Below are 26,744 nucleotides of genomic sequence, written 5' to 3'. Positions count from 1 at the left end.
AAAGTTTTCAATAAAATAACAAAAATAAATTTAAACTAAAAACTTCTTTATTGCTTTTTTGTGTTATTTATTATTTAAGAGATATATAAAAAAACAGCGGAAGTAAGATATAAAAGACGCAATAATAGTTAAGAGAAAATAAGAAAGTAAAAGATTTTTTTCTTATTTAAATAAAAAAATATAAATACTAAGTGATAACAAAAAAAAACTATCTTATATTTTAAAATAATCTACACTGTGGCACTGCGGGTGTATAAAAAGCACCGGAATAAAGCTTCTTTGGTACCGTTCTCCATCCGAAAACGAGAGCTTTTCCGAATGGCTCCTCATCGCAACCCGTGCAAATATTCATAACAGCTTTAACTTCAGCTTCGGCGGGTTCCCTCTCCTCCATTTCCCTCTGTTTCTGTAAAATCGGTTCGTTTTGTCCAATTCCGGCTAAACCATCCAATAAAGCGTGATTATAATTCCCAGGTATTAAACCATCATCCAACAAATGACCATTAGACAATATCAATTCCCTCTTTTTATGTTTCTTATCCTCTTCTTCATTATCCCGCTTAAAGATTTGATGCGATTCAAATTTAGCATCCACAATTTGTACGTTAGCCGGGTTAACTAAAGAAGGATGAACTAATCCACTGTTAATTAACGGAGTTGGTCTTCTAAATCTTATAGATTGTTGCGAAATTGCGTTCGCTTGGTCTGGGATGAGATTAAACGGTTGAATTGGTGATGGAGGTTGAATCGAAGGGCGGAAAGTTTGCGGTCCATCTTGACCAAACCTAAATCCACCTTGGGAAAGTTGTTGACTTGTTAATGGATTTACAAATTGACCGTTTAATAATTGGGCATCATAACTTTGTCCTGGTACAATTAGCGGTTGAGGTGTCGGATTTGTTTGTTGAACGGCTAAATTTAAAGCTACATTAGGATTTAATTGTCCACCGGTTAAGAGTGGATGAGTTGGCTGTGTTGGTCTTGGCATAGGAGGTGGAGTTGGTGTGGTTGTTAATAGAACTCCATTATGGTCGTATTCGTGTGCGTGATGATGTTTATGGTCTTTGTGTGCTTTTCCAGCTGTTAAAGCCACTTTGTAGAGTTGAACCATTGTTACTTCACCTAAGATTCCTCCTTGACCTTAAAACAAAATATATATCATAAATACGATTTTTGGTGATCTCTAATTTGTACCTTTATCATCAGTAAAACCACCTCCATATTGAGTTTGTTCTTGTCCTGTTATTGCGATACCACCAGATGGAATTGGATGGCCAACCAACTAAAAATAATTAAGAAATGTTTCATTTTATAAATTTAATTTGATGGAAGTTTTAATTGAAGGTGAAAGTGGAAATATTTTTATTTAAAAATTTCGAATTATTACTAAATTGTACTGTTACAGTTCTTGGAACAGTCATGCGTAAAAACCGGATATGTTCTGGAATAGAAAATGTATTAAAATTTGTTACCCGATTATGAAATCCTCTTCCTACTCTTTCAGCGTTAACCCAAATTTGCCACTCTCCTGTTCTTCCATTCCAACTTTGACAAGTGTGATACCATCTATTTAATCTCAAAGGATAATTGAGTCGGTACATTGTGTGTCCATCCACTGATAAACTGTAATAACTTGATCGTTCTGTATTGGACACCCATGAGTAAATTGCTCTAGGTCTTCCATCGACTATGATAAAACAAAGAAAAAGTTTTATTTTTATTTCTTTTATAAATAAGATTAAAAAAATATAAGCTGAAAAGATTAAAATTTGAAGCTTGAGTGATTTCATGGCATTAACCTTCTCCTTGACCAAGACCATTCGACGGTGTCAAAGAAAGTAAAACGCTATGCTCCAGCTTATGGCAATTAAATGACTCATTAATTCACCGTTCGCCGTTGTAAATTTCTCTTCCGCATGTCTCCGCAATTACCATACGAACATTTATTTATATCAATATAGAACTTACCCGCATAAGAAAATATTGGATGGTCGTTACTATGATTAGCAAACTTATTCCAATAACACAAAGTGAACTCTTTCATTTCAGGCATATCAATTTTATACTGGATATATTGAAAATACAAATCTTGAGTAAAACCAACTTTGTAAATAGTACATTGTTCTTCGGACGATGATTGTTGATACCTTTGAGCGACTAAACTTGGATAATTTAATGATGGGCTCGATGGTAATTCGTGCTTCGAATATATTTCGTCTGAATCTAATCCATCTAAGTATGGTTGCCACGTCAAATTTTCCACTTCGTTTAATATTAATAGGAAAATGAAAAGTAAAAATCTTTTCATTTTGAGCTGAAACAAATGTTTTAATTATTCATAAAATTGGTGGCATTAAAATTAATAATTCATAAATTTCTGAATTCCAGCAGCAATTTGAATTAATTATTTATTCTCTTTTTAATGCACTGATAAAAAGATCCATAATTGTCAAAAATTAAAAAGAATTGAGTTAAAATTTAAATATAAACCATTGTGCAAATAGAAAAGGTTTTTGAAGATAAAAATGTGACAAATTATATTGCAAAATATGGAGATTTAAATATAAAAGTGAAATTGTTACTAAATTTGGGATAAAACAGTTCCGATTGATCAAACCAAAAAAGCTTTTTGCTGTTGTTAAAGGTTATTACGTTTTAGAGAATTAAACTGGAAGCACGAAATTAAAAAGTATGGTAATTACAATAAATAATACAAAATTGCTCCCAAAATTGATATAAAAATGTTTTAAGTAAGCAAATAAAGTACACAAAATCATTAAATATAAAGGTTTTTTGGAGTTATAAAAATTCATAACTTTTTAGAGAATCGAATTGGAATGATAAAATGTTCAGGAATTATATTAAAAGCAATGTAGATACTTATAAAAATTGCAACATTGCTATCAACACTAAGCCAAAAAACTTGTTGGGGTTCAAATCAAAAAATTCATAACTTTTTAGAGAATCGAGTTGTAGTGATGAAATTTTTAGAAATTGTATTAAAAACAATGTAGATATGGAGAAGAATTGTTACCAACGCCAATTCAAAAAATTTCTGAGCGTCCAAATTAAAAAATACACATGGTCCTCAAATATAAAGGTTTTTGGGGTTATAGAAATTCATAACTTATTGGAGAATCGAGTTGGAATCATAAAATTTTCAGGAATTATGTTAAAAACAATGTAGAATAAAAAAATGCGAAAAGCTGTTAGAAAAACTTTGTTAAAAACGTTCTAGGTCATTTAATAAATTAATTAATTTATTATTTAGAAAAATAAAAAATAAATATCCCATAAATTATCATAAAATGAAATGCAGTTTACGAAATATCATTTTTCATTTAATTATAATGAACAATTAAAACGGTATTTTCATGATTGCAGTTGCACTCTTTCAGTTGTGATAATTGAGCAAATTAAAAATAATTGCTGGTCGTGGGCGTTTGATTTTTCCGTTTTAAAATCGCGCTCCAATTAAATGTCGTATTACTAAAATGCTAACGACAAGAGTCTCGTCAACTCGATGACGAATAACTCGGCAATTTAAATACCATTTTTGTAAAACCGCACAAAAAAACGTACAGGATTCAAGGGAATACCGGTGTTAAAAACCTTTCACTTATTGTTGTGTTGTTCAGAAACACCCACGGTATGTTGTTTTCACTTTTAATTTTTATTTTGGTTGTTATAGAAACAGAAAGTAAAATTTGTAATAGAAAGTAAAATTTAGAAAATGTAGAGTTTCCTAAATGAATAAAATAGACATTAATATAATGTAATTGCATAATACCCAGAGTTGTAACAAACACTGATTTATTTCGAAATTTTAAAAATATTTTTCAATCTCATTTTCAACAAATTGTCAATCAAGTATCAACGAAAGCGTTAAAATACCCAACCTTCAAAGCTGACTAAAAATTCCAATTTCTTTATAAGATTAAAATTGAAATCGACTTTCAACAAATTTCAAGTCGTCAATTCAAATTATTTTTTATTTAATTATTCGTTAACATCGACCCAAATACCTTTTTTGATATAATAGTATAAAGTTACAAAACTTGGCGTATCTAACGAGTTCTTCAAAAGCCGCGTTATGACGATACGAGTCTGAAAAGAAATCGAGCCCAACGAACCACTCCAGTTACGTAAAGGTTACAATTTCGACTCGTTATTGTTGGGTTTCTTGGGTTAAACCGAAAGTATTCCTTTTTCAGTTGCGCAAATCGTTGAATTTTGTTGCACAAGGGGAATTTAAACTCGGTAAGGTATAACTGCCTTGTCACGAACACCGTCGATACGAATATACAAGAAAGGTAACGACTAATCGTTTTAGAATTGATGCAGTTTAGCGCCTCAGGAAAGAAAGAATTGCGAAAATTTGATTTTGACCCACTTTCAACTTAATTACAACTAGCCACCTTGTATATCTCCAATATGAGTGGAATGTCTGCCTCCATTCACTCATATCATTTTTTTTTCTTATTTCATTTGCGTCGATTAAAAGCAAATAAAAACGCACCATTTTGATCACATCAATTGCGTAAAGTTTAATGTTTTGGCTTTAAAATACTTTTCAAAAACCTTGAAATTTTAATTGATTAATTACTAAGTATGTAAAGAATGTTAATTTGTTTAATCCGTGAAACTGTTTAGAAGCTTTTAAATGTTTTAATGGTTGTTTCAAATAATTTTAGATAAAATTTTTTATAATGAGTGTTAATAATAATAAATTATTAAACATGCAATTTTATTTATTATAAATATGCTAATTTATTTTAAATTAAATGACTTAGTTTGAACTGGTCATTATATTATATTACATATTTAATTTGTCACAAGGCATTGTAATACAACATTTACCAAAAAATAAGGATATGATTTTTGATCTAATTATGTATGCTAAAAATGTCTCGACATAAAAGTCAAAAACTTTTTTCCCTGATACCCTTTTAAGTATCAGGGAAAAAAGTGGATAAAGATAATCAATAATAAACATCTAACACTATGATAATTATATCTTAGTTCTCCTTTTCTAGACTGTTTCAAATCGGGCATGGAAGAAAAATATAAACATAGCCAGAAATAGGGGAAAAAGAAAGAGATGTTGGGACTTTTTCTGAAAAATCGATTTTTGTTTGTTCTAGATCATTCTGATTGTTGTTCCAAAAAAACAGGTATTATCGGACAAAGCTTTACAAAGTTAAGTAAAAGTGGGATTGAACCTCGTTTAGACACCATACACCTAGTTGACAACAATCAACAAACGGCTATTGCTTTTCTGCTATTAAGTATTAATTATTTTCTGTTATAAATACAGACTTATTACATTTATAACAATTCATATAAAAACTTGGATGTCTTTATAACGGACACAATGTTTTAAGCAACAGACCCCATACAGAGAAAGAGATTATGACAATTGGTTCAATAAAATGGATTTTAGCAGAAGACATTCCATATACTTTTTAATAATATCAAATTTAATGTAAAGGCTCCTAATTTTCAAAACGCATATTCTTCAATTGCTTTAAAATTACTTTTTGCAACTTCTTCAATTGATATTTTTGCTAAAACATTACTGACTTGTCCAAAGATATTATGCAAGCGTATTCTGACCATGACCAGATAGTGTCAAGAAAATATAAGGTTGCGACATTTTATAAAACTTAAAAGTCGAAGGATATGAACTTCTGTAGAGTCTAACTCTATCTGCATTAAAAACTTGTTGATATGCAATTTGTAATAATGCTACATTCTTAGAACGTTCTACAGAATCAAATGCTGTAATCATGTTGTAATCAAATTAGCACAAAATTTCTGTTCCTTAACCTCAACAATATCATAGGAGACAAATTTAGTTCACTGGATTAATGCAGAAAGTCACGAAGAAGAAGGATGATGATGTGTGAGTTGAAGCTGAATGCAAAAGGAGTTTCTAAGTTTTATTATATTGGTGATATTGCAAAATTACAAATTCTACAATTAATTTATGGTATCCAGAAGATGTTCTGCAATGACCACTACTAAGGTAGATGTAGAAATTATGCACAAATTTGTTCGAAACTCTTTCATCAAAGTCAAACAAAAATGTGGCATATCTTTTACTGAATGTTTGTTATATAAATTGTTCTAAAACAAGACTGTAACACTAAAAAAGATTTTTAGCGATAAAGAAATATTGTTCTTGTTGAAAAAGTATTTCATAATCTAGATAAAAGAAATTTTAAGCATAATTTGGGTTCGGTTAAAACTGAATATTTAATTTAAAAAAAAAATTAGAAGAAGGAAAGGTTTCACAATCTAAAAATAAAGTTAAATCTTTTAATCTTATATAATAGACCTATCCCGAGAATAAAATCCGAACAACAATTTATTTAATTTCACTTTCTAACTAATTTTACATTAAATCAATTATCAATCAAAATTTTACTCAACTCTTCATAATTTACCGAAGAATTCCGATTTCTTTTTATCAAACTACCTAATAAAAGTGAAACTCTAATCATAAACCGAATAATTAATATCATCAATCCGTATTATTTATTTGTTAATTAAGTAAAAAAATAATTTAATTTTGGAGATTAATTTATTTATATTTATCCCATTAATCGCTCCAATTAAGATTTCGACTTTTTAGAAAGCTCTCTCGTTATAATAAACGAAATAAATCTGATTATTACAAAAAGAAAACAAATTAAAGAAGGTAAAAGTGAATCGCCGGAAGAACTAATTAATTGAAGTTCTCTTACGATGTGAAAACTAAAACTTTTTTCCATTATTATTATTATTATAAGACACTCACATACGCATTTAATTACATGCATGTACCTTTCTTTCCTTTTAAAGAAGAAGAGAGTGTAGGCGGAAAATTTCATTATCGATCAATTTAACTTTCATTTAAGTTATATTAATCGAAAAATTGAATGTTAAAATTATAAAAATTATAACTTACCTTAATTTAAATTCTTAAATCAAAGAAAATCCAAGTTTTTTCTTAAATAATTTCCTTTTTAGTTAAATTAAAAACTTGAAGTCACCAAAAAAAAATTATTTGAAATAAATTTATCAGCACCGAACTCGCACAGCTCAGCAAAACAACTGTCCGCCAATCCTTCAGAAACAAAGATCTATACGTGTATTTTCACCAGCATAGTCCGGAACTCGACGAAGAGACCACGGTGGGGTGTCCTATTACTTTCCCTTGGCTCTGGTCTTGTAGTACTCTATACTGTATTTATTATTACATCGATTAATAAGTATCCAATAACTAAGTATCCAATAAATAGGTATCACACCACGGATATCCAATACAAAAAAAAATCTAGAAAATACCAAGACATCGAATCCGTGTTAATAATCAAACAGTTTGTCGTTACATCTGTGTTGCGGTAAGGTTCTTGTGCAATGTTGAAACTCAGACGACGAGTTCTACCAGTTAACGGCAACAACTCGTCTTCTCCTTCCTTTAAAAAGAATTCGAGGATCAATCGGTCAGTAATACCACAATGAGAGGTTCACTAGAAATAAACGGGTTAATTACTAGTTTAGAAAACCTTATTGGTTTAAAATTATTTTTTTTTATGATCACTTTCTACAGCTTCCTTAGTTTCAGTTAATTAATTCAGGAAGTTATCCACTTCCGACCGCTTACTTATGAAGAAAACGTTCTTTGAAATATGACCACACCGAGAGTGAGACGTAAATGTGGTAATTTCTTCTTTGGATCAGGTTTTAATGGGATCGTCGGTCGTCCAGATTTTCTCTAAAAGAATTTTAACTTGGTCATTTTCCAAGCACTTTACAGCTTTAAAAATTTATGTGTTCTCGTTGTTATCCTTGAATTTATTATTCACTATCTAAAATAGATTATATATAATTTACAAATTTTTTAATAATCTCCATTTACCATTATTTAATCGCTTTATTGTTAATATTATTATTACTTTTAAATGACTGTGCAAAATTTGTTAAAACCTATTCAAAATGCAAATTACCTCGTTACAATCTTCTAAGTAATAAATATCTAATTCAAGGGCAAGATAATTAATTTTATTTCATTAAACTTTATACTTTTACCATTTTTTCTTTAGAATTCTTTGGTTAAAAATGTTCTTTTTGTAATTTTTTTATGTCATGGACCTCTATGCCTAAAGTTGGATTTAATTACATTGCGTGTACTTTTTTATAGGAGTTTTGCATAATTTTAAAATTATAATGAGTTATTTATGATTTTAGTTGCGGTGATGAAGTTATAAATTTTATTTTGAACATAAAGTACAGAATATGCGTATGATCTGTAAAAAGATTTGATTAACTTACTGTAACCAGATGATAGCAACACCAAACAATTAAAATTGCAATAAATAATAATAAGTCATAGAGAGCAAACAATCCTAAAATATTCGTTTGATGATTTGTATCAACCCATGATGTTCTATTTCTGCACAACACATTTCCTTCTGCACCTTTTCATAATATTGTTTCTACCAATAACAATTCCGTTTTGAGCATGACATTTTATTGCTATCTTAGTGTTATACAGCTTCATCTAATAATTTGGTTTTGCACAACATATTTTTTTATGCATTTGATATTCTTTACCATATACATTTATACTAGCAGACATGATGTACTCTTTTGCACCTGCCCATGATATTATTTATGCCCAAAATATTTTATATCATCCTGAACATAATAGTTTGTTTCTACTTGATTTGCTTTGGAGCAACACATTTTCTGTCTTCCTATGATATTTAGCTTTTACTAGGTGCTACGAACATTTCTACACCTGCCCATGATATTTTGTTTCTTCCAAGATATATTTCTTCTGCAATTAAGATTTCATCAAGATTTTTATCCAATCATTTTATTTAAATAATTCAAAATATTTCTTGAAAGTATTAAAAAGATATGTATTTCTTCACTTCACTGCTTAAAATGTAAAGCTGAGTATAATTTTGAAAACTTTGAAACGTTTTTACCACAATTACTTTCAACAAACTGAAATAAAATCTTAATTTATGAAAATAATATTTCAAAGCAACCTCAAAAAGGAATTATGTATTTAAATTACCTCAGACGTTTATAGTTTCCTTAAAGGGTCTTTAAAGAATGTGATACATTGTTCCATTTTCGACATACTAAAACGAAAAGGAAACGTTTATTCAGTTTCTCGCATTGTTGAAATGGTTGTTTTATTTCACAACTCTCCCGGAATTTTCGACGTGCAAACAAACCACATCGTAATTGCTGTGTTACTTTATGGTTTATAAAATAAACACTACAAAGCCAGTTTGAATAATTGAGGGTTTATTAATAAGAAGCTTATATTATACACAACTTACTCACACGTATTTGAATCAGAATTTACGACGAAATGCTATTTTGAAATAACTTGGTATTTTAAACTGAATCTAATTAAAAATAAATTGATATTTCTTCATAAAAAACCATAAATAGAGAATAGAATGAGAATAATATGAATCATTTTGTTTATGGAAATTCTTAACCTTTATACGTGTGCGTGTTCTTTTTGAGATTGACTCAGAATTTTATCGTTTAAAAAGTAAAAGTGATTTTTTTTTGAAATAACCTAATAAAGAAACGTTGGTGAAAGTAAAAAGTTTCATTTTTATTTTATGACCTTTTTTATTTGTCTAACTTGTTAATCTAAATGATTGGCTTTTTAAATGATTTCATTGTTAAGAGCAATTCGCGACCTTGTCTTCTTGTGTAATTACACTTGTAATCGGTTAGATGAAATCGAAAGGCGTGACACAAAGTGCGGATGAATATAAAAGGAATCTTCAAGGATATCAACACACCAAGACCAATACAATTCATTCCATCACTTTTTTGAATTTAATCTTTTCCGGGTTGATTAAATTACCATTTTTATTTTGTTGTGTTTTTTGTTAATTACTATTAAGATTAGGATTTGTTGTATAAACGGGAATAAAAAAGAAATTTAGATGTTTTTGTTAAAAAAAAATTTTACGAAAGAGAAAAAAGTAAAAGTAAGTGGTATTCATGACGTGACGTGCGCGGAGAAAAGAAAACAGGTGGTCGTCGTTGAAGTGTTCTTCGATGCAGATTTGCATTTTAACCAGGCATCAACAACTAAACGTGCAACGCACATTTGAAAACTGGGAAGGATTATGACGGAATGTTAAAAGAGATACGAGTAAAAGTAAAGTTACAGTTAAATTAGAGATTTACGTTCTTGCGAAATCAGTAATGTTCCTTCATAGAATAAAAATCGACCGAAAAAATTAAAACCGATCCTACTTAATAAACACCCAAGGATTATCATGGAATGTTAAAAGATACGAGTAAAAGTAAAATTGTAATGAAATTGCAGGATTTATGTTGTTGAGTAATCCGTATATCGTTTTAAAGTTAACTGGTTCAATTATGGGTGAACCAGGAAAAGTTTAACACACAACTTTGATCGTGTGTGCACGCGCTTCCAAATGGCCATTCCACATTACTGCTAATAGGTAATGGGCACATAATATACTTAGAAAACTGGATTTTTTTCGCGTTACATAAGATTAACTTATGTAATCAGGAAGTCAACTAACAAAAAAAGAACTTGAATTACTTTTTTGTATTCTTTTATGTTATTTAAAAAGAAAAATAAAATAAAACCTCATTATAACGGATTAATACGGGGAAGGGAGTGTCCGCTATAGTCAAAACTTTGTTTTATGAACAATTTTAATGCACATACATTCGGACAGCTATCCATACCGTTACGTTAATCAAGGTGGCTTTATATTTATACCAAGGACTAGAAACTAAGAGGACTGCTACATCCCGAGAATAGGTGCACAGCTCGAAGGTCCGTTCGTGACGTCAACGTTGAATATGAATTGAAAGTAGAACTAACACTAGACTTAGTAATAGAAACATTCGGATTTAGCCGTACATCTCTTAAGATTTAGTTAGTTCTACTTTTAGTTCAATAAAAATATACAACAATCTAATGCTGAATAATAACTAAAACTAGAACTAATACTAGTATTAGAACTAACACTAGACCTAGAACTAGAATCATTCGGGTTTAGCCGTCTTGAGAGCCGTTCGGCTAAACCCGAATGTTTCTAGTTTTAGGTATAGTGTTAGTTCTAGTAACAGTGCTATCGCAAAACTAAAACTAACACTAGACCTAGAAAATATACAACAATCTAACGCTGAATAACAATTAAATCTAGAACTAACACTAGACGTTGTATCTGAAAACGCACGACTAGACCCAAACTTTTCTAGTGCTAGGTCTAGTGTTAGTTCTAGTTTTACACTAGCACTGTTACTAGAACCAACATTATATGTAGAACTAGAATCATCACTCAAACTTAGGGAACACATAATTGGAAAAATTGATTTCAACCTCATACTTGGCAATACTTTCATTAGTAGGCGTATCTGAAAGGAAATGGTGTTATGTTCATAAGTAGTATTAGATACTTGTTTGTAGGTGATGATACATGATGCGAGCAGTTGCAAGCTTGATGGCGACCTGATTCCCAAATATTCAGAACTCATCTTTTCCTGCCTCTTGAATTGTGTTGAGCTCAAGATGTTTATCGCTTCGTTTAATGCAGACGTAGTAGTATACTAAAATTTACGCTCAAAAGATCAACTTGTGTAAGATATAACAGCTGGGTTGGGTTGGGTTGTATTGAATTGGGTTGGGTTGGGATGAGTTCAACTAGTTCTTTATGTTATTGTATTGCTGGAATATAATCACCTTTATTCTTTTCCTCTTCACCAAATGCAAGGGAATTAGATATTATAGCACAAAAGTTCCAAAATATAAGGAATTTTCCACATTATGTTGATGCAATGGATATATTCTTCTAGGCTCCAGTAGGCTCTTTCAGAAACTGTCTTGAAGAGAGTACATTAATTCTGCCTCCAGCCCGTTATTCGGGTTTAGCCGTCTTAAGAGACGTGCGACGTGCGGCTAAACCCAAATGTTTCTAGTTCTAGTTTTACACTGACCTATCACTACAACTAACACTAGACCTAGAACTAGAAATATTCAGGTTTCTAGAATGAATGTTTCTAGTTTTAGGTCTAGTGTTAGTTCTACTTGAATAACAATTATTACAGTATTAGAACTACTGTTCGCTATATCCGAAGTACGTTCTAATGAGATCCGTTATATCGATTTTTTACTGTAATAATAAAACTTAAAAACATCACGAAATAACTTTCGGTTTCCACTTGACTTCAACTTTGAAAGTGAAGAAATCTTAATTAATTTTGTTTGAATGTTTATAACTCTTTCAATAAAATACGAATTAATTTACTAAAGCTTATATAACAACTTAATTATAATTTTATTCACAATTTCAAAACAAAATTGTTAATGTCAGGCAAAAAGGTAATAATAAATTCACGTCGTAATGTAAAATGATATTTTGAATAATACATTAAATAATGCGAGGAAGTTCAATAAACGTCGGAAGGTGTGTCTTTTTGACACGCGATTTACGTAAGAACCGGTCGAAAGGCGCACTAAATAAATCCAAAACAACTTTCAAAACCGTCCCGGTGCGAATCAAACCGGGCGAATTTTAAACCCAAATTCTTTCCCGATTATGTTGCGTCTCACCTTCTTTTTGCACCGGGTGAAAGGCAAGTTCTCCCTTTTGGTTTGACTTTGATTTCGTAATATTATTTCATGCGGTTACCCTCAACTCTTTATGGAAAAATTATTTTAAATTGTCGTGTTGTTACTACATATAGCAATTAATGTCAACGTTATTAATACGAAAATTAATTATTATTGATTATGTTTTTTTTTTCACCATAACTCATCTTCGATTTTATATTTCTCTTCTCTTAATTACAAATTAAAATTCAAATTGGTTCGATTTCCTTTTTTATAACAAAACCTTATTATCTCCAATACTTGTACCATGACCGGATTTAATTAGTTTCACTTTCTATATTCATCGATTTATTTGTTTAAACAATATAAATTAGGTGACCGGGTATATTAAACTTACATAAAAAAATATTCATTGAAACTCAATTGGTTTAACTTTTTTTTGTATCAAAAGTGATACAAATTGGAACTAGAGTTTATTTTCTCGATTTGATTTGAAAGCTTTACGACGTTAACCGACTCCATCTGTTAGATTTCTAGTTGTGTATTTCTCGAATCGGAAGCTGAAATGGGGCGACTTCTGCATTACCGGCATATTAAGGGGAAATTGAATTCTCGATTGGTTTAACGCTCCCCAAATCGAACGTAATTTCCTCGTCAATTTACTTCCCCCAATGTATCCTGCGAGTTTATAATAAAAAAAAATCATCACCAAAATAAAAATGTTATAAATTTTCAATTGAATAAATTTCAAGTTTATTTTCAATCTGGCTTCTCAATCTAAGAATGATACGAAAGATACGAATAAGAATGATCTATTTAATTAGTATTATGGACAATTTTACCTAATTTTGAAGACTTGATGAAGATTTTGTGTCTAACCAATATTGGAATAGTTTAGATCATAGCTTAGTTATCTTGTCCACACAACATGGACAGCCTATACCGAACTTGCACCAAGTCAAAAATCATACTCGAAGTATTAATATAACAAATCTGCTCTCACTGTTGAACATGAGACACAGCTCACTAAAGTTCTAGATGGTATTATAGAATAAGAAGGTTCTTGAGACTTTGACTGCACTCTGGCATCACTGAGGAGTTACTCTGACAGATAATCGAAACAACTGGAAGAAGCATGGAACTCAGATTAAAAAAAGTTTTGAAAACCCTCATCCCAGAATGATGTAAAGAAAATGTAATCATTTTATAAAGCAATCTAAGCAATATAAAAACTAGTTTCAAAATTAATGAATGTTGTAATAGTTATTTATATTACAAGTGGGCTAGAAATATAATTACTGTACGAGTGTGGGCAATTGCAATTGTAATCACACGAGTACAGTAATTATGCTCTAGCCCACGTGTGATATACAGCATTTTATCTACGACTGCTAAAAATTACTAAAAAATCAATTTCTCTAAAAAAGTCTATTTGACATTTATAAAAATATTTTGAAATGATTGTTGACAATTTTGAATTGTCAGTTTCAACAACATGTTTACTCATCTGGAATAAGTGTTTCGAAATTTAAAAGCATAACAATTAATGTTTATAATTTACAAAGTTTCTTTTAGTTTTCGAGATAAACTTTTAGATCAATCATAAATTGTTGAATAACTTCAGCTTAAAAGTCGTTCAACATTACAATCTCATCCTAAAACGAAAATATTAATTATTACTTTATTTATTAGAAAATAATATAAGTTATTATTAATAAATATATACAGTCAAATATGAATATATCTTTAAGATCATCCTAAAAACACCAATATTCATAAAAATTAACTTATTTTAACACAAAACGGTGGTACCAATTTCAAAAGAGCTCCACCAAAAACCCTAACAGGAGTCTTAGTCCAGCTAATTAAAACTTTTTCATCCTTCACGGGACTCCCATTGCCTTTAGCACAATCGTTATAACTCTCCTCAACCAAAATCATCCCCAAAGACTTTTTAATCGGTTCGAAATCCTTAACGTTATTTATTATTCTTTTTCCAAGATGAAAACTTTTGGGATAAACATATCTCGTCGTTTTAGGATCGTCGCCAAAAAGCATATTCAAGAAACCTTTTCCGAAATCTAAAAATCCTTTTGGTCGCCGATTTACGTTGAAATAACCTAAGACTTCCGGTACGTTTTCGTTTGGGTCGAGTTCGGGTGGAGTCAAATCGACTCGAAGTCTTCTCCGGGGGTACGAATAATCAATATACGAACTACGTCTTTGCATATTCAAAGACTGGGTCGGGTCTTCTATGTAGGATGATGATGTTTGTTTTCGACGGAAGAGATCGTTTGGCGGTGGTAGTTCGTATTCTTGATGTTTGTCTAAGGGTGTGGTGGAGATTGAACTTAGGATGAGATTGAAACCGAATATGTCACCTTCAATACCGTCATCTAAGCCTTTCTCGAAATCTGTGTATTCTTGACCTATCACAATATCACCACCTTCGGGGATTGGTATTTGTTGAAGCTAAAATAAAACAAATTAAGTTTGCGATTTTTAATTAAAACATCGTGGTAATTATGAAGTTATTAATTTTCAGAGTTAAGAATGAAATGAAATTGAAAGGATAATAAAATTAATTTTTTATGACCGCAATTTTTAATTAAAATTGTAATTAAAAGTTAATAATTTTAAGAATGTAATTTTCTTTGTTTGGTTTAAAAATGTTCTTCAATGTCAAAGTTAGTCTACGTCCATATTCTTTCTTTTTCAATTTCAAAACAGGACGCAATTTGCAATCAAAGTATGTGAATTGGAACATTACATTGGACTAGTTACGTAAAAGAAAAAATATTTAAAAAGTAGGTCTACGCATCATGACTTTTTTTATCTTCATTAAGTAATGTTCTACTATCCAAAAAAAGATATCTTTAATCTGAATGATGTAATCTTAAAGTAGGAGCAAAACATTCTCTTCTCTAATTTTGGAATGATTTTCTTGACTTACTTCGCTATTAACACCGGATTCTCTTAATTTCCCGTCTATAAATAAAGACCAACTCCCTGAATGGGAATTCCAAGATTGACAAATATGGTACCATTGGTTCTCCACAAAATCGGTAAAAACCGAATAGATTTCTTTGGTTAAAATCTCTAAATTTATTGTTCTTCCTTGATGGTCTATCCATCCTCTTATTAATCGTTCGTGTTCGTTCTCTAAAAAATAAAATAAAATGAATATTTTAAATTGTAAGAGTTTAATTAAAATTATTATAAGTAATAATTGGTTACTAATGTGGAAATTTCAAATTACTTGATTTGACACTTTTTGAAATTATAGCTAAACACTAAAGAGGTGTTTTCTCCATAATGGTTAAGATTTAAGAAAATAAATTTTTTGAGGTTGTAGAGAAACGTTTGAAGTTAGGTTTTACAAAATTTGAAGTTTCTAGGGAGATTAATTCATTTTATATATATTTTTAAAAATTGGTAATTGAGTTTGATTCCTGCTGAAAGTCAGGTTAAAGAAAAAAATTGTTACCTTCAAACTGGTTAAAGTTTAAGAAATGAAACTTTTTGAGGTTATGGAAAAAGAGTGACTTTTTTTAACACTCTGTACATTTGCTATTATAATTGGTTACATAACGTCGCATTTCAGTGCAGTAATATCTACTTTAGCATCATTAACGTTTGATAATCTCCATAACGAGTGATGGTATGCGCATTCTCATTTTCATCTTCCGGGTTCTAACGATACAAATTTCTCAGAAAACGATTGTTAACCGCTGAAATTCCACTTACTTTGAGAAGAATCAAGTAGTAATGCAACATTAGCAATAAAACCTATCCCAAAAACAATTGGAACAATATTATCAGGTATCACAAGAAAAGTTTTTGTTAAAGGCGGTTTCCGAGGTTCAAAATTACGTTTAAGCCATCGTTTAGAAAGCAAAATTAGTGACAATCCTTAGATTTGCTTAATCTGTACGTTTTAATCGCATCTGCAAAGGATTCTACATTTGCACCCTTTGGTTCACTACATCTAAGCATGTTTTTCAAAGATTTACAGGAAATTGTACAATTTGATTCTGGCCAACTCCAAAAGATAATTTTGTTCAATCTTATTAAACATTTTCTTTCTTCTTATATTTCAAATATAACTGAGCTGAAGAGTTCCTTCCTGATTCGTCTTAATCGTGTTCAGGGTAATCTTATAGATAGTTTATTGCACTTGTTTCATACTTATTAATAGATGTGCAGCGATAGAACGCTTTAGACAATTTTCTTTTCTTTTGCAAGGGAGATAATATATTTGAAGCTATAAGTTCTTATGACAATATTTTGTAGATTTTGTTTCACCCACAAAAATTTTTCACATTTTTTATTATTTCATTAAACAAAGCACATAATTTTTATAGTACATTTGAGCACGAAAGAAGCTATAAAATAATTCAAAATTACGTACATTAGAGGGCTCCCTATATACACATATAGGTCAACAAGTTGCAAAAACTTTTCATTTTGAAATAAAATTTTGCGCAACTTTTACAATAAATAACAAAACTGTTCATTTATTTCTTTATAATAATAATAATTAAAATGAAACTAAAACCAAATCTCAATTAAAATATTAATGTACTCACTAGAGTATGACAATAACGGATGAGAAAACGTAAAATTGCTGCTCTTCAACCACATGCAATAGGTGAACTCTTCTATCGTGGGAACATCAACTGTATATCTTAAAAACTAAAATTAAAAATTATTAGATAGGTTATTAAAATACTTTATTAGTTTAAATCAAAAATAAATTGCTTTCTTTTTCTTGACATAACCGAATAAGAAAATTGTGTTGCACAACTTAATCTTATTTTGGGTACGCCATGGAGGAAGTCCCAAATAAAACAAACCGGTAATCGAAGAATTACGTGTGGTGTTACAAAAAGAAAACAGGAAAACACAAGAAGGTTACAAATCTGTTTTAACTGGGCGTGTTAATGCGTGACCCAAATTTGAAATAAATTAATAATAAAATCATTGATTTGAAACAATTTCTCTGTGAATCTACATAATCCTTCCTACTTGAAATCTCCTTATTTAAGAGTTTTAAGTAACATGGATGAGTAAGGAAACGAAACTGTGATTTCTAAATGAAAATAATAAAACGCGAGTATTCGTATTTTAAATTGAATACATTTTGTACAAGCGAGGTAATTAAAATCTTACAAATTGGTTCGGAACTAAGCCGGGAATACAAACTATGCTTATTTACATCTTTCGCAATACATCTCATAAAATAAGACCACCTATCTCATAAAAACTAAATAAATTTATACTTTAATTAATTAATTTTTAAAAATTACCTGTATATATCCTTTTTGTGTTAAACTAACTTTCATAAGTTGCGTCTCTGGTTTCTTGATTAATTGAGGTATATATTTTGATCCAAATTCGGCGCTAACAATTAATATTAAGTGAAGCCATAATAAGTATGGTTCTATTCTTGTAAAAACTAAAAATGGTATCTTCCTAAAACAAAAAATCTTTGTTTATTAAAGTTTATTAAAAAAAAATTCGTATCATTTAAACAACGATTATAACGGGTCAAATAAAAAAATACAGATCCAACGGTGAGTGTAATTAAGTTCATCTATGCTTAAGCAGCTAGAAGTAGGTTTGAGATGTAAGTAGGTTGGTTAAACTGAAGAATAGGAATTTTCAAATAACACGAATTCAAAAGACACTTTCTGATTAATTTAAAGATAAAAAATTGATCTAAATAATCATTCACTTCAATTAATTCAAAGTTAAGGTTATCAAAGATCAATTTCCTTTAAGATAAAAAATTAACTTTCGCCTTTGATGAGTTTCTTGTTGAAGAAATGAAGAAAGTGGAGATGTTAATAAATCAATAAGAAAAAAATAATGCGTTAAACACATTTTCTTGTCATGCAAATAAATAATTACATATTAACAATGACAAATTAAAAATAATAATCAAAATTACTTACTTAAACATTTTATGTTTTCCTTAATCACCAAAAAGAAATATCTAATTTATCAACCAAATTTTGATTCAACCTACACCATCACTATACTACAAAATATAGAGACTCAGGAGTTTGCCGGTGTACAAAACGCTACTGTGGCTAAATAACGACGCGAAGAACCTTAAGAACCGCACTCCTTCTTCGGCATCAACCGCAACTTCTTGTGTTTAAACCGCTGGCGCCTATGCAACAAGAATTTACTTTAACGTGACTTAAACGTTTCCTTTCATTTAACGCAACTCATAATTTTTATTCAATTAATTAATTTAATGATTGATTTAATAATAAATTTAATAACTTAATAGTTTTTCTATTATCGAACGCGTTTTGACCTTATATTTTAAAAAAATAACAATAATAAAGGTTTATGTGCCGTTAATAATAAGAAAACCACTTCAATTCTTGATGGCAAAAGCTTTTTTTCACAATGCGAGTTGAGAACGTGCCGTTTAAAGAATTCCGTTACGAGGCTTTGTCGGATGCCATCTGTCGCTGGTTTTAACGCGTTTTCAAAAGGATTACTTCCGTTGATAACCTACATTTTGTGAAATTTGTATGAAATGATAACGGTTGATAACGGAAATTGGATTTTTAATATTTATAAATTTTAAATTAACGTTGACAAAAAAAGTTGTAAGTTAAGAAAAGTGAAATTATTTTAAAGAAAAATTCTTATCAAAGTATTTGTGTTATTGGATTGTTTTGTTAATGGAATCCCACAAAACATGACTTGCGGTTTAAATGAGTGATACTACTCTCATCTAATATATCGAATAAGGAAAGTGAATGGGTTTGTGTGTACTTGAAACAAAAATAGAATTTACTTATAATATAATGTCGATTCTGTTTTTTCCTGTTTGGCTAAGATATCATAAAAAGACTCAGCGTGTTGAGCAAAAATACTTAGTAATCTCGAGTGCCTATATCTTTTAGGAGCCAATTCGTTGTTAGAAGAATCACTAGACCGGCTTATAACACCTTCTTCACGAAGTTTTCATATTCTTCCTCATCAGAAAGAACTTTTTGCTAAATTTTTGCGTTAGATACTAGGTTAACAGTACTTAGGCAAAAGATATATTTGTTATTTCAATTCCTTTATTTTCTATTATTAACGACACGTGAACGTATAAGAATGAAGTTTTATGTACTTTATCTAAAGAGCTTTATTGATCTAATACTGCTGTTTTGACAAAAAGCTATCTGAAAGCGGTTTTCGTACACAGCGAAATTTAAACGCGAAGTTGCTGAATGCACGGAAAAGCATCGAAGCCGAAAAGCTGATGGTATTTATGGGACTGAAAGCTGCAATTAGTAATTGGGATGTGTCCCAAAAAAACTCACCGGACCAAAGAAAGGTTAACTTCCTGAAATTAATGAGGCTGTCTGCGTACTTTTTCGAGAAAGATGAAAGGCAAGAAGGTAGATACGATTTACTTCGGGAGGAAACGATAAAGGAAACTAGATCATTAAATATTATTTATCCCACAAATGTTAAAGCTAGTAAAGGTTGAGTTGTGGAGTTGTGGATTCATTTTTCGACATTCATATTGATTGTTGTGTACGATAAAAATTACTTTTTCAATGTTGTAATTTGCTCTTGATTGACCTAGAACTCTATAAATGAACTTCCTTTGCCAGCAGAGAAAGCTTTTATGACAAACGCTTGAAGTTTAATCGAATTTTGTCTGCGATGTAAATTTATCTAATTATTAACCTTGCATCAATTTGTTAAAATTGTTCGAAACTGAAACAAACCCAAACTTTATAAACAATTTATATAGAGTGTTTTTAGTTTATGAGCTTCTACAATTTCCTTCTTTTCGTAGAGAATTAACAATATTTCTGTAAATTTATGTAATGTAAACCTTAAACAATAACATTTCAAAATTAATTTATGTTTTAAAAAGGGGTACATCAAAACATTACAAAACAAAATAAATATAAACAACAAAGAAATTTTTTTTAAAAATAAATAAAGAATTTCTTAGAGACGAAAACAGATTTCGAGACGTTTCCAATTTACTCCCGAGAAAAGGGGTTGATATTGTGCCTATTGTCGCTATGGAAGAGCGGAAAGTTCGCGTTCCTTTGTAACGGGAATATCTGCGTAAAATTGCAAGAACTCACGGAAAAGTAAATCGTTGAACCGAATTCAAAGCTTCGAATGTCTTCGGAACAAAACGAGCTGTTAAATAAAAGGGGGGTTGGGTTAAGTAGGTGGAAATTCAACTCCTACACGCGATTTTATTCAATTTAGAAAACGATCTTTGCTTTCTTTTATAATGCTGAATTTTTATATACCTCATTCTTATTTTTTTATAATTTAATTTTTTAATCATTTCTTTACAGGGAAGTGCTGGAAAAGCGGCTCCTTATTACATGGGTTCAACAGCTAGTTTACCAAGAAGTGGATTACTTAGGGCCTATTCACCAGCTGTTACAGCTATACCCCCTGAACGATTGAAACCTCTTCCAACTGGTACGTACAAAACATTATAAATTTAAAAATTTTAAAAAAATTAATTGTAAAAAAACAGATTTATTTAAATGTTGTTATGTTCACCTTGAATTGATTCAAATAAATAATTAAATTTACCCTTAGAATTGAAAATTGTCTTGTGAAAGCTTTTATAGAGCTTTTTAATTTAAAAATTCACCACAAATTACACATATTTTATATTTAGAGAAAGTTGCATGCGATCTCCAAATAGAAATTGATTGTAAATAATAGCTTATTAAAGTATATATTTATAATCAAAAATTTAAAAAAAGAAATGAATACATTAAAGCACTTTATGCACAAAAGCATGATTAAATACACAAATTTGTTCTAAATTAATTAAATAACGACCGAAGTGTTTACGTTTTAGATGTTAGTGGACGATTTTTTTGCTTTTGAATTGATTTGATTTGTTTTTTTTTGATTGATCGATGTTGTGTCATATCCTGGTCATTTTTGTAAAAGGTGCACCCCCGAAACCGCAAAGAGCATATTCCAGTTCAAACAGGTCATCAACGGACGGCGGCCAAAGAAACAGGTTCGCCCCGAATTCGTCCCTGTATACGATACCAGGTGGGTTTCACCACCAAAAAATTTACTAAAACTTAATCAAAGCAGTTAACAAAATTAGAAATTCACTAAAATTATCTTGGATTTCTTCAAATTGGTTATCTTCGTAAATCCAATTTATCCAGATGTGAAATTAGAAACCAAGAAATATTAAAATGTGTTATTTTTGGTGCATCTACCCCAATTTTTCAGTTTTCGATTTTTGTGGTTGGCTGCTCAATTGTGATTCGTAGTGTTTATGTAGACAAAAGTCTTGTTGATGATACAAATGTTGATTTTCTTATTTTAATCGAGGCACTTTTGAATTTTCATTCTCACAAATTATGGTTAAAACGCAGTTTTACTTAATAAGTATACAGATGATCCTGAATTATTAATTAACCCTTTAAACGTTATTAATTAATTAGCAGGATTATTCAGGATCACCTAACTTAACTTATGCAATAATAGTTGCTCAAAATTGAACAAAACTTTTAAATATTTTCAAATTAGCAAATATTGAAAGTTTAATTTATTATATTTTATTTCTATCTGATTTAAATTAGATGGATACATGTCATCGCCTGAAAGAGGTTCAAGATACGAAGATCCATATTATAGTCAATATAGTACAAGATCTGGATCGATAACGCCCGTTATTGATGAAGAAGTCAGGTAAATTAAAAATAAATAAATTAAATAAATTTCTTTTTTTAAAACACTTTTGCACAATTCTTTTCACAAACTTAATTTTTTACCACCAAATCACTTTTTTTCTACGTTCACAATTCACTTCATTCTAGCGACACGGAACTTTTGGACGAATCCTATTCTCTATACGGAGTTAAATTGCCTACAAGTGGTCCAAGAGCTACTCCAAGAACGGGATTTCCACCCGCAGGAGGCGTCCCTTACGACGCCACTAGGTAACGACCACGCAAAAAAATTTAATTAGAATAAACCAACTTGAAAAAAAAATCATCTGTACCTAGAAAGAATGCATCTTCCCTTCTAGAATGAAATACTTCTCGAGATAATTTAATTTAAGCAATAGTTATTTAGATAAAAATCGAACTTGGATGGATTACCAGTAGAAAATTGTTTTAGTTGTAGCTTCGTAGAAAGGAATGATCAATCAAAAAAGTTAGTTATAAGAAAAATTTAAAAATTATTTTTTTTGTTTATAGGATTCGCGTGGAACATATGGAACGCCAATTGGCTAATTTAACCGGTTTGGTTCAAAAAGCTTTAACTCAAGCTCCTCCGAACCTTCAAGTACCAAGTGGGCGTGATAATTATCGAGCTGGTAAGTGATTCAAGTTAAGAATTAATTTATATTGTGGATGATTTAATGTTGAAGCATTAAAAAGGCGTGTGCATTTTTCTTTAGTGCTTTACATAGCTGTGCTATTGAGATTGTTTAGAATATAGGGTAGCTAAAAAAATAAAAAAAAATTAATAAAAATTATTGGAAAAGAAGGGATTGTTATAACAAAATTAACTAAAATAGGGAAAAAGCTTGATTTGTTTTTAACGCTTAAGACTTTAGTGTGCTAACTACAACGTTCTTCTACAGGGGACGAGTTTGATAAGAACTCGACTTCGAGTTCAACTTCCTGTCCAGGTTTGTACTTAGTAAATGTGTCAGTTTTCAATATTTATATCATTTCAAAAAAATTTGTGTTACCCAAAATAGAAAAAAAAATGTTTTTATTTTTTAAAGAAATAAAAACTAAAAGCATGCTTAGTAAAAAGTTTTTATTTACAATTAAAATCCTTTAGTTGCATAAATATGTTAAAAAAATTATTGAGGGGGTTTTAATTTAAAATAAAATAATATAGGGTGAGTAAGAAATAATAGAACAACTATATCAAATTCAAGCAAGTTTATTTAGTAGCTTCAAACGATTTTTGTCGGGTTTAAAAGTTTGTGTTCTACATTCCAAAGGATGTTTCATAACATTTCCCGAGAATTACCTTCAAAACACACCTTAATCACCTAAAAAGTGTTTTTTAAAGTTTAAGATGTTCACATTACGTGTGAAGCGAGAAAATAAGGTCAGATAATTGCTCTTGATGGATCCAAACACGGATAAGATTACCGCTATAATTAAGTCACTAGAAGCGAAGAACATTCTTGAACTTTTATACCTCGCACATTTCTTAAAATGGTTTCGTAAGTTCAAGGATGAACGATATCCTAAATCCTCTCACTTAAAAGAATTACTATACTTAATCCAAGTTTTCAGGAAACCATTGCGATAGGGACTAAAGTAGATCAAAATCAGATATGTAAATTTTGTACATCGCGACTAACTCTTCTTATAGATATCATAAAATAGGAATTGATGATAACATATTGATTGGTATCTATTTAATTTAGAGGCTGCAATGGAATGCTGTAATCTGTATAACATTTTGAAAAAGGTAAATAAAAATATGTACTTGCAAAAAAGCCAGATATCATTTTGTAGCGTCTAAGTATCTACGCAAAAGTAAAAAACATCGTAACCAAGGTCGAGAAATATTTGATCTTGATAAAACATGGATAAACGTTAGACATCCCAGAACCAAGGTGTGGAAGGATTCGACCGTTGATTTCGTAAGGCAAGTCCTAATGGAATGTTTATTTACACTTCTTTTCAATTCCCCTAGACGAAGCGTTTTCTTATTGCCCACATCGGTAATGAAAATGGATTTTTAAAAGGCTGATGTTTTAGTCCCAAAGATCCATCATGAAAAAATGAGGGGATAGGATTTCGAAAAATGGTTAAGCCACGTTTTGGAGAAGTCATGGATCCCATACCTTCAGCATTAAAAGCGAAAAGACATCAACATCCACCTATAGAAAAGAAGAAATTCTCGCTTTGCTTAAAAAAAAAAGGATTTAAAGGTACTAGAAAAGGTGTTTAAACTTGAATTACTTTCCAAATCGAAGGAATCGACCTTTTTGTAGAGGGAACATCTCACGAAATTCTTATTGAAGGGCTTGCAAATATAACACTCGATAATACGTTCGATGTAATTCTAGAAGACTCGAGTTTACAATGAAAACGGGTCAAAAAGCTGTTGAGTTCTACTATGATTTGGAGAAAATTTCAGATTTTACAAAGCTGGTTTGTTTACTTTTAAGGTTTACGATTTCATAATCATTTTTGGCAAAGTTCTGATTTCTTCCCATCATGTAGTTGAGTTTGTTTTACGGTTTTGTAGGATAAAAACACTACCTTCTAAAACCCACAATACTCCCAACTGTTTCAATGTACCAATGTACCTATAATAATGGAAATGAGAATCTGTAGGGTACAGCGTTTTTGAGAAAGCAGTGTTTAAGAAGTTAACTGCGCACCTCCTGCAACAAAACGTTAATGAGTAAAAGATAATTACGTTGTAATACGACTCTACATCAGCAAGAGAGTTTTCAAGCGATTGCTGAAAGTTGTAAATCTATTGATTTCGATGATCATCATGATAGCTATAATAACAGGGTTCTCTCGGAGAAAATAGATCCTATTACGACCAAAGTGACTATTGAACGATGATATTTGATATTGAGTACGCTAGAAATTCTAATACTAATTCGTCGATTTAGACCAAATACGTGGTAATTAGTTATAGAAATGCACAATTCTGCTGAAATATCTTACAAAGAAGTTTGCTAGTAGAGAATTAGCTGTAATGATATTGGTAATTGTGTAATTGAGAATCTAACAAAAAATTTAATAAATAAGTACATATATATTTAAATAAAAAGTATTTCAATGTAGCATTTTTTTTTCAATGTAGCTATATAAAGAACTACTTCTGTTGTGTACTTTTGTACACTGTTAACGGAATGGGGATGACACTCAATACACTCAAGAGCGAACCTACTCGTTTCCAGTCCTCGATACCAATTGCTGACATACAATTCCCCCAAGTTAAGGGTACTTTATCTGGTTACACTCGTGTAATGGATTTTCATTTCAGTTCTTATTTCTTTTATACGTCTGTGAATTAATATAAAATATTCCACTCCTACTCTATTAATAGTATGTTTAAGCTTTAAATAAAAATAGTTACGATCTAGATATGTTCTTATCGATTAAAGTTAGATACAAAATTGGGCTATTATTGTATTCTGCAACTGTTTATTTAATTGTAAACAGTAATTGTTGATTGTGCTATCTGATAAGCATGTTGTAAGCTTGGAAGGAGTAGATTGTCAACAAGTACTTCATTCATAAGGTATTGATCGAGTGCCTTTTCCATCCTTTTGGGCATAAAAACTTTACTTTCCTTCGTAAGCTAGGTATATATTTAAAGCTATAGCACCAGAACTCCATCCTCGCTTGGTGATTTTAAGGGCTTAAAATTAGAAACATCCCACCTAACTATACCGGGTGTAAAAAAATTCCCAAATCGTTAACTCCGTCCCACTATCTTGTTTTTCTCCTTCTGTTGACACTCGAGCACGATGTCGACTAACTGGGATACAGTATATGACGAATAAACACATTCAAATTTGGCAATTAAGTAATTATAATAGATAAGAATTCAAAAAGGTGTGTTCCTGTCCCTTCTCCTATTACATTTTTATAAAGTTTTGTCAATGACTTGCGATGTTTCGGAAAACATCAACACGACTAAAGATCTAGCAAATAAAATCGTAATCAATTTATCTTAAAAAGCAGTACTTTACTTTGTTGTACTAGATCTTAAATGTTACGAGAATTTGAACATAACGAGAACGACATAACTAATTGTATCAATTTAGATACAATTTAAAAATTATTATTAATTTGTTAAACCTCAAAAAGTTCTAATTGTTTCTAACTCACTCTATTAAAAATTAAGATAGCATGTTTTTATTTATCTAGAAATTGCATAATTAGTTACACCTTATGATTTATTTTTATTTAAAAACCAAAAAATTACTTCGAAAGCTTCTTTTTTAAAAATAAATTAAATTGGAAATAAAGAACCGTGTAAATGTAACAAAAAATTATGTATATGTTGGCAGATGAATCATTCCATCGATCTGACAACAAAACTCCTAAATTAGGAAAAACTGGCTGTCGTAAGTTTCGATTATTTT

General features: G+C 30.3%; 3 protein-coding genes across 23 annotated transcripts in view; 1 reads left to right on the top strand and 2 right to left on the bottom strand.

The window, feature by feature from the left end:
* The window catches only part of LOC111427760 (coiled-coil domain-containing protein AGAP005037), an 82,867-nt gene that overhangs the window by 46,872 nt on the left and 9,251 nt on the right, over positions 1-26,744 (top strand). For 14 of the 21 annotated variants that reach the window (XM_071196396.1, XM_023063044.2, XM_023063047.2 and 11 more), the window contains 7 exons: positions 20,968-21,097; positions 21,584-21,691; positions 22,234-22,342; positions 22,471-22,593; positions 22,855-22,973; positions 23,244-23,291; positions 26,670-26,726. In XM_071196396.1, the coding sequence (XP_071052497.1) occupies positions 20,968-21,097; positions 21,584-21,691; positions 22,234-22,342; positions 22,471-22,593; positions 22,855-22,973; positions 23,244-23,291; positions 26,670-26,726 (694 nt within the window). The remainder of the gene's footprint in view (positions 1-20,967; positions 21,098-21,583; positions 21,692-22,233; positions 22,343-22,470; positions 22,594-22,854; positions 22,974-23,243; positions 23,292-26,669; positions 26,727-26,744) is intronic. The other 7 variants (XM_023063053.2, XM_023063049.2, XM_023063051.2 and 4 more) reach the window with 6 other exon arrangements.
* On the bottom strand, positions 26-7,666 carry LOC111427764 (uncharacterized). The gene is made up of 6 exons (XM_023063060.2): positions 7,377-7,666; positions 6,953-7,321; positions 1,969-2,314; positions 1,473-1,687; positions 1,195-1,282; positions 26-1,140 (listed from the first exon to the last, which is right to left on the bottom strand). Exons 3-6 carry the CDS (start codon positions 2,306-2,308, stop codon positions 221-223), a joined length of 1,563 nt encoding a protein of 520 aa, XP_022918828.2. The 5' UTR covers positions 2,309-2,314; positions 6,953-7,321; positions 7,377-7,666; the 3' UTR covers positions 26-220.
* On the bottom strand, positions 14,292-18,805 carry LOC111427765 (uncharacterized). Its single transcript, XM_023063061.2, has 5 exons — positions 18,580-18,805; positions 17,932-18,097; positions 17,212-17,317; positions 15,576-15,784; positions 14,292-15,094 (listed from the first exon to the last, which is right to left on the bottom strand). Exons 1-5 carry the CDS (start codon positions 18,585-18,587, stop codon positions 14,405-14,407), a joined length of 1,179 nt encoding a protein of 392 aa, XP_022918829.2. The 5' UTR covers positions 18,588-18,805; the 3' UTR covers positions 14,292-14,404.

This window comes from Onthophagus taurus, chromosome 6, assembly GCF_036711975.1.
Source record: "Onthophagus taurus isolate NC chromosome 6, IU_Otau_3.0, whole genome shotgun sequence".
Lineage (NCBI taxonomy): Eukaryota > Metazoa > Arthropoda > Insecta > Coleoptera > Scarabaeidae > Onthophagus > Onthophagus taurus.
This window is presented reverse-complemented; position numbering and strand designations above follow the sequence as displayed.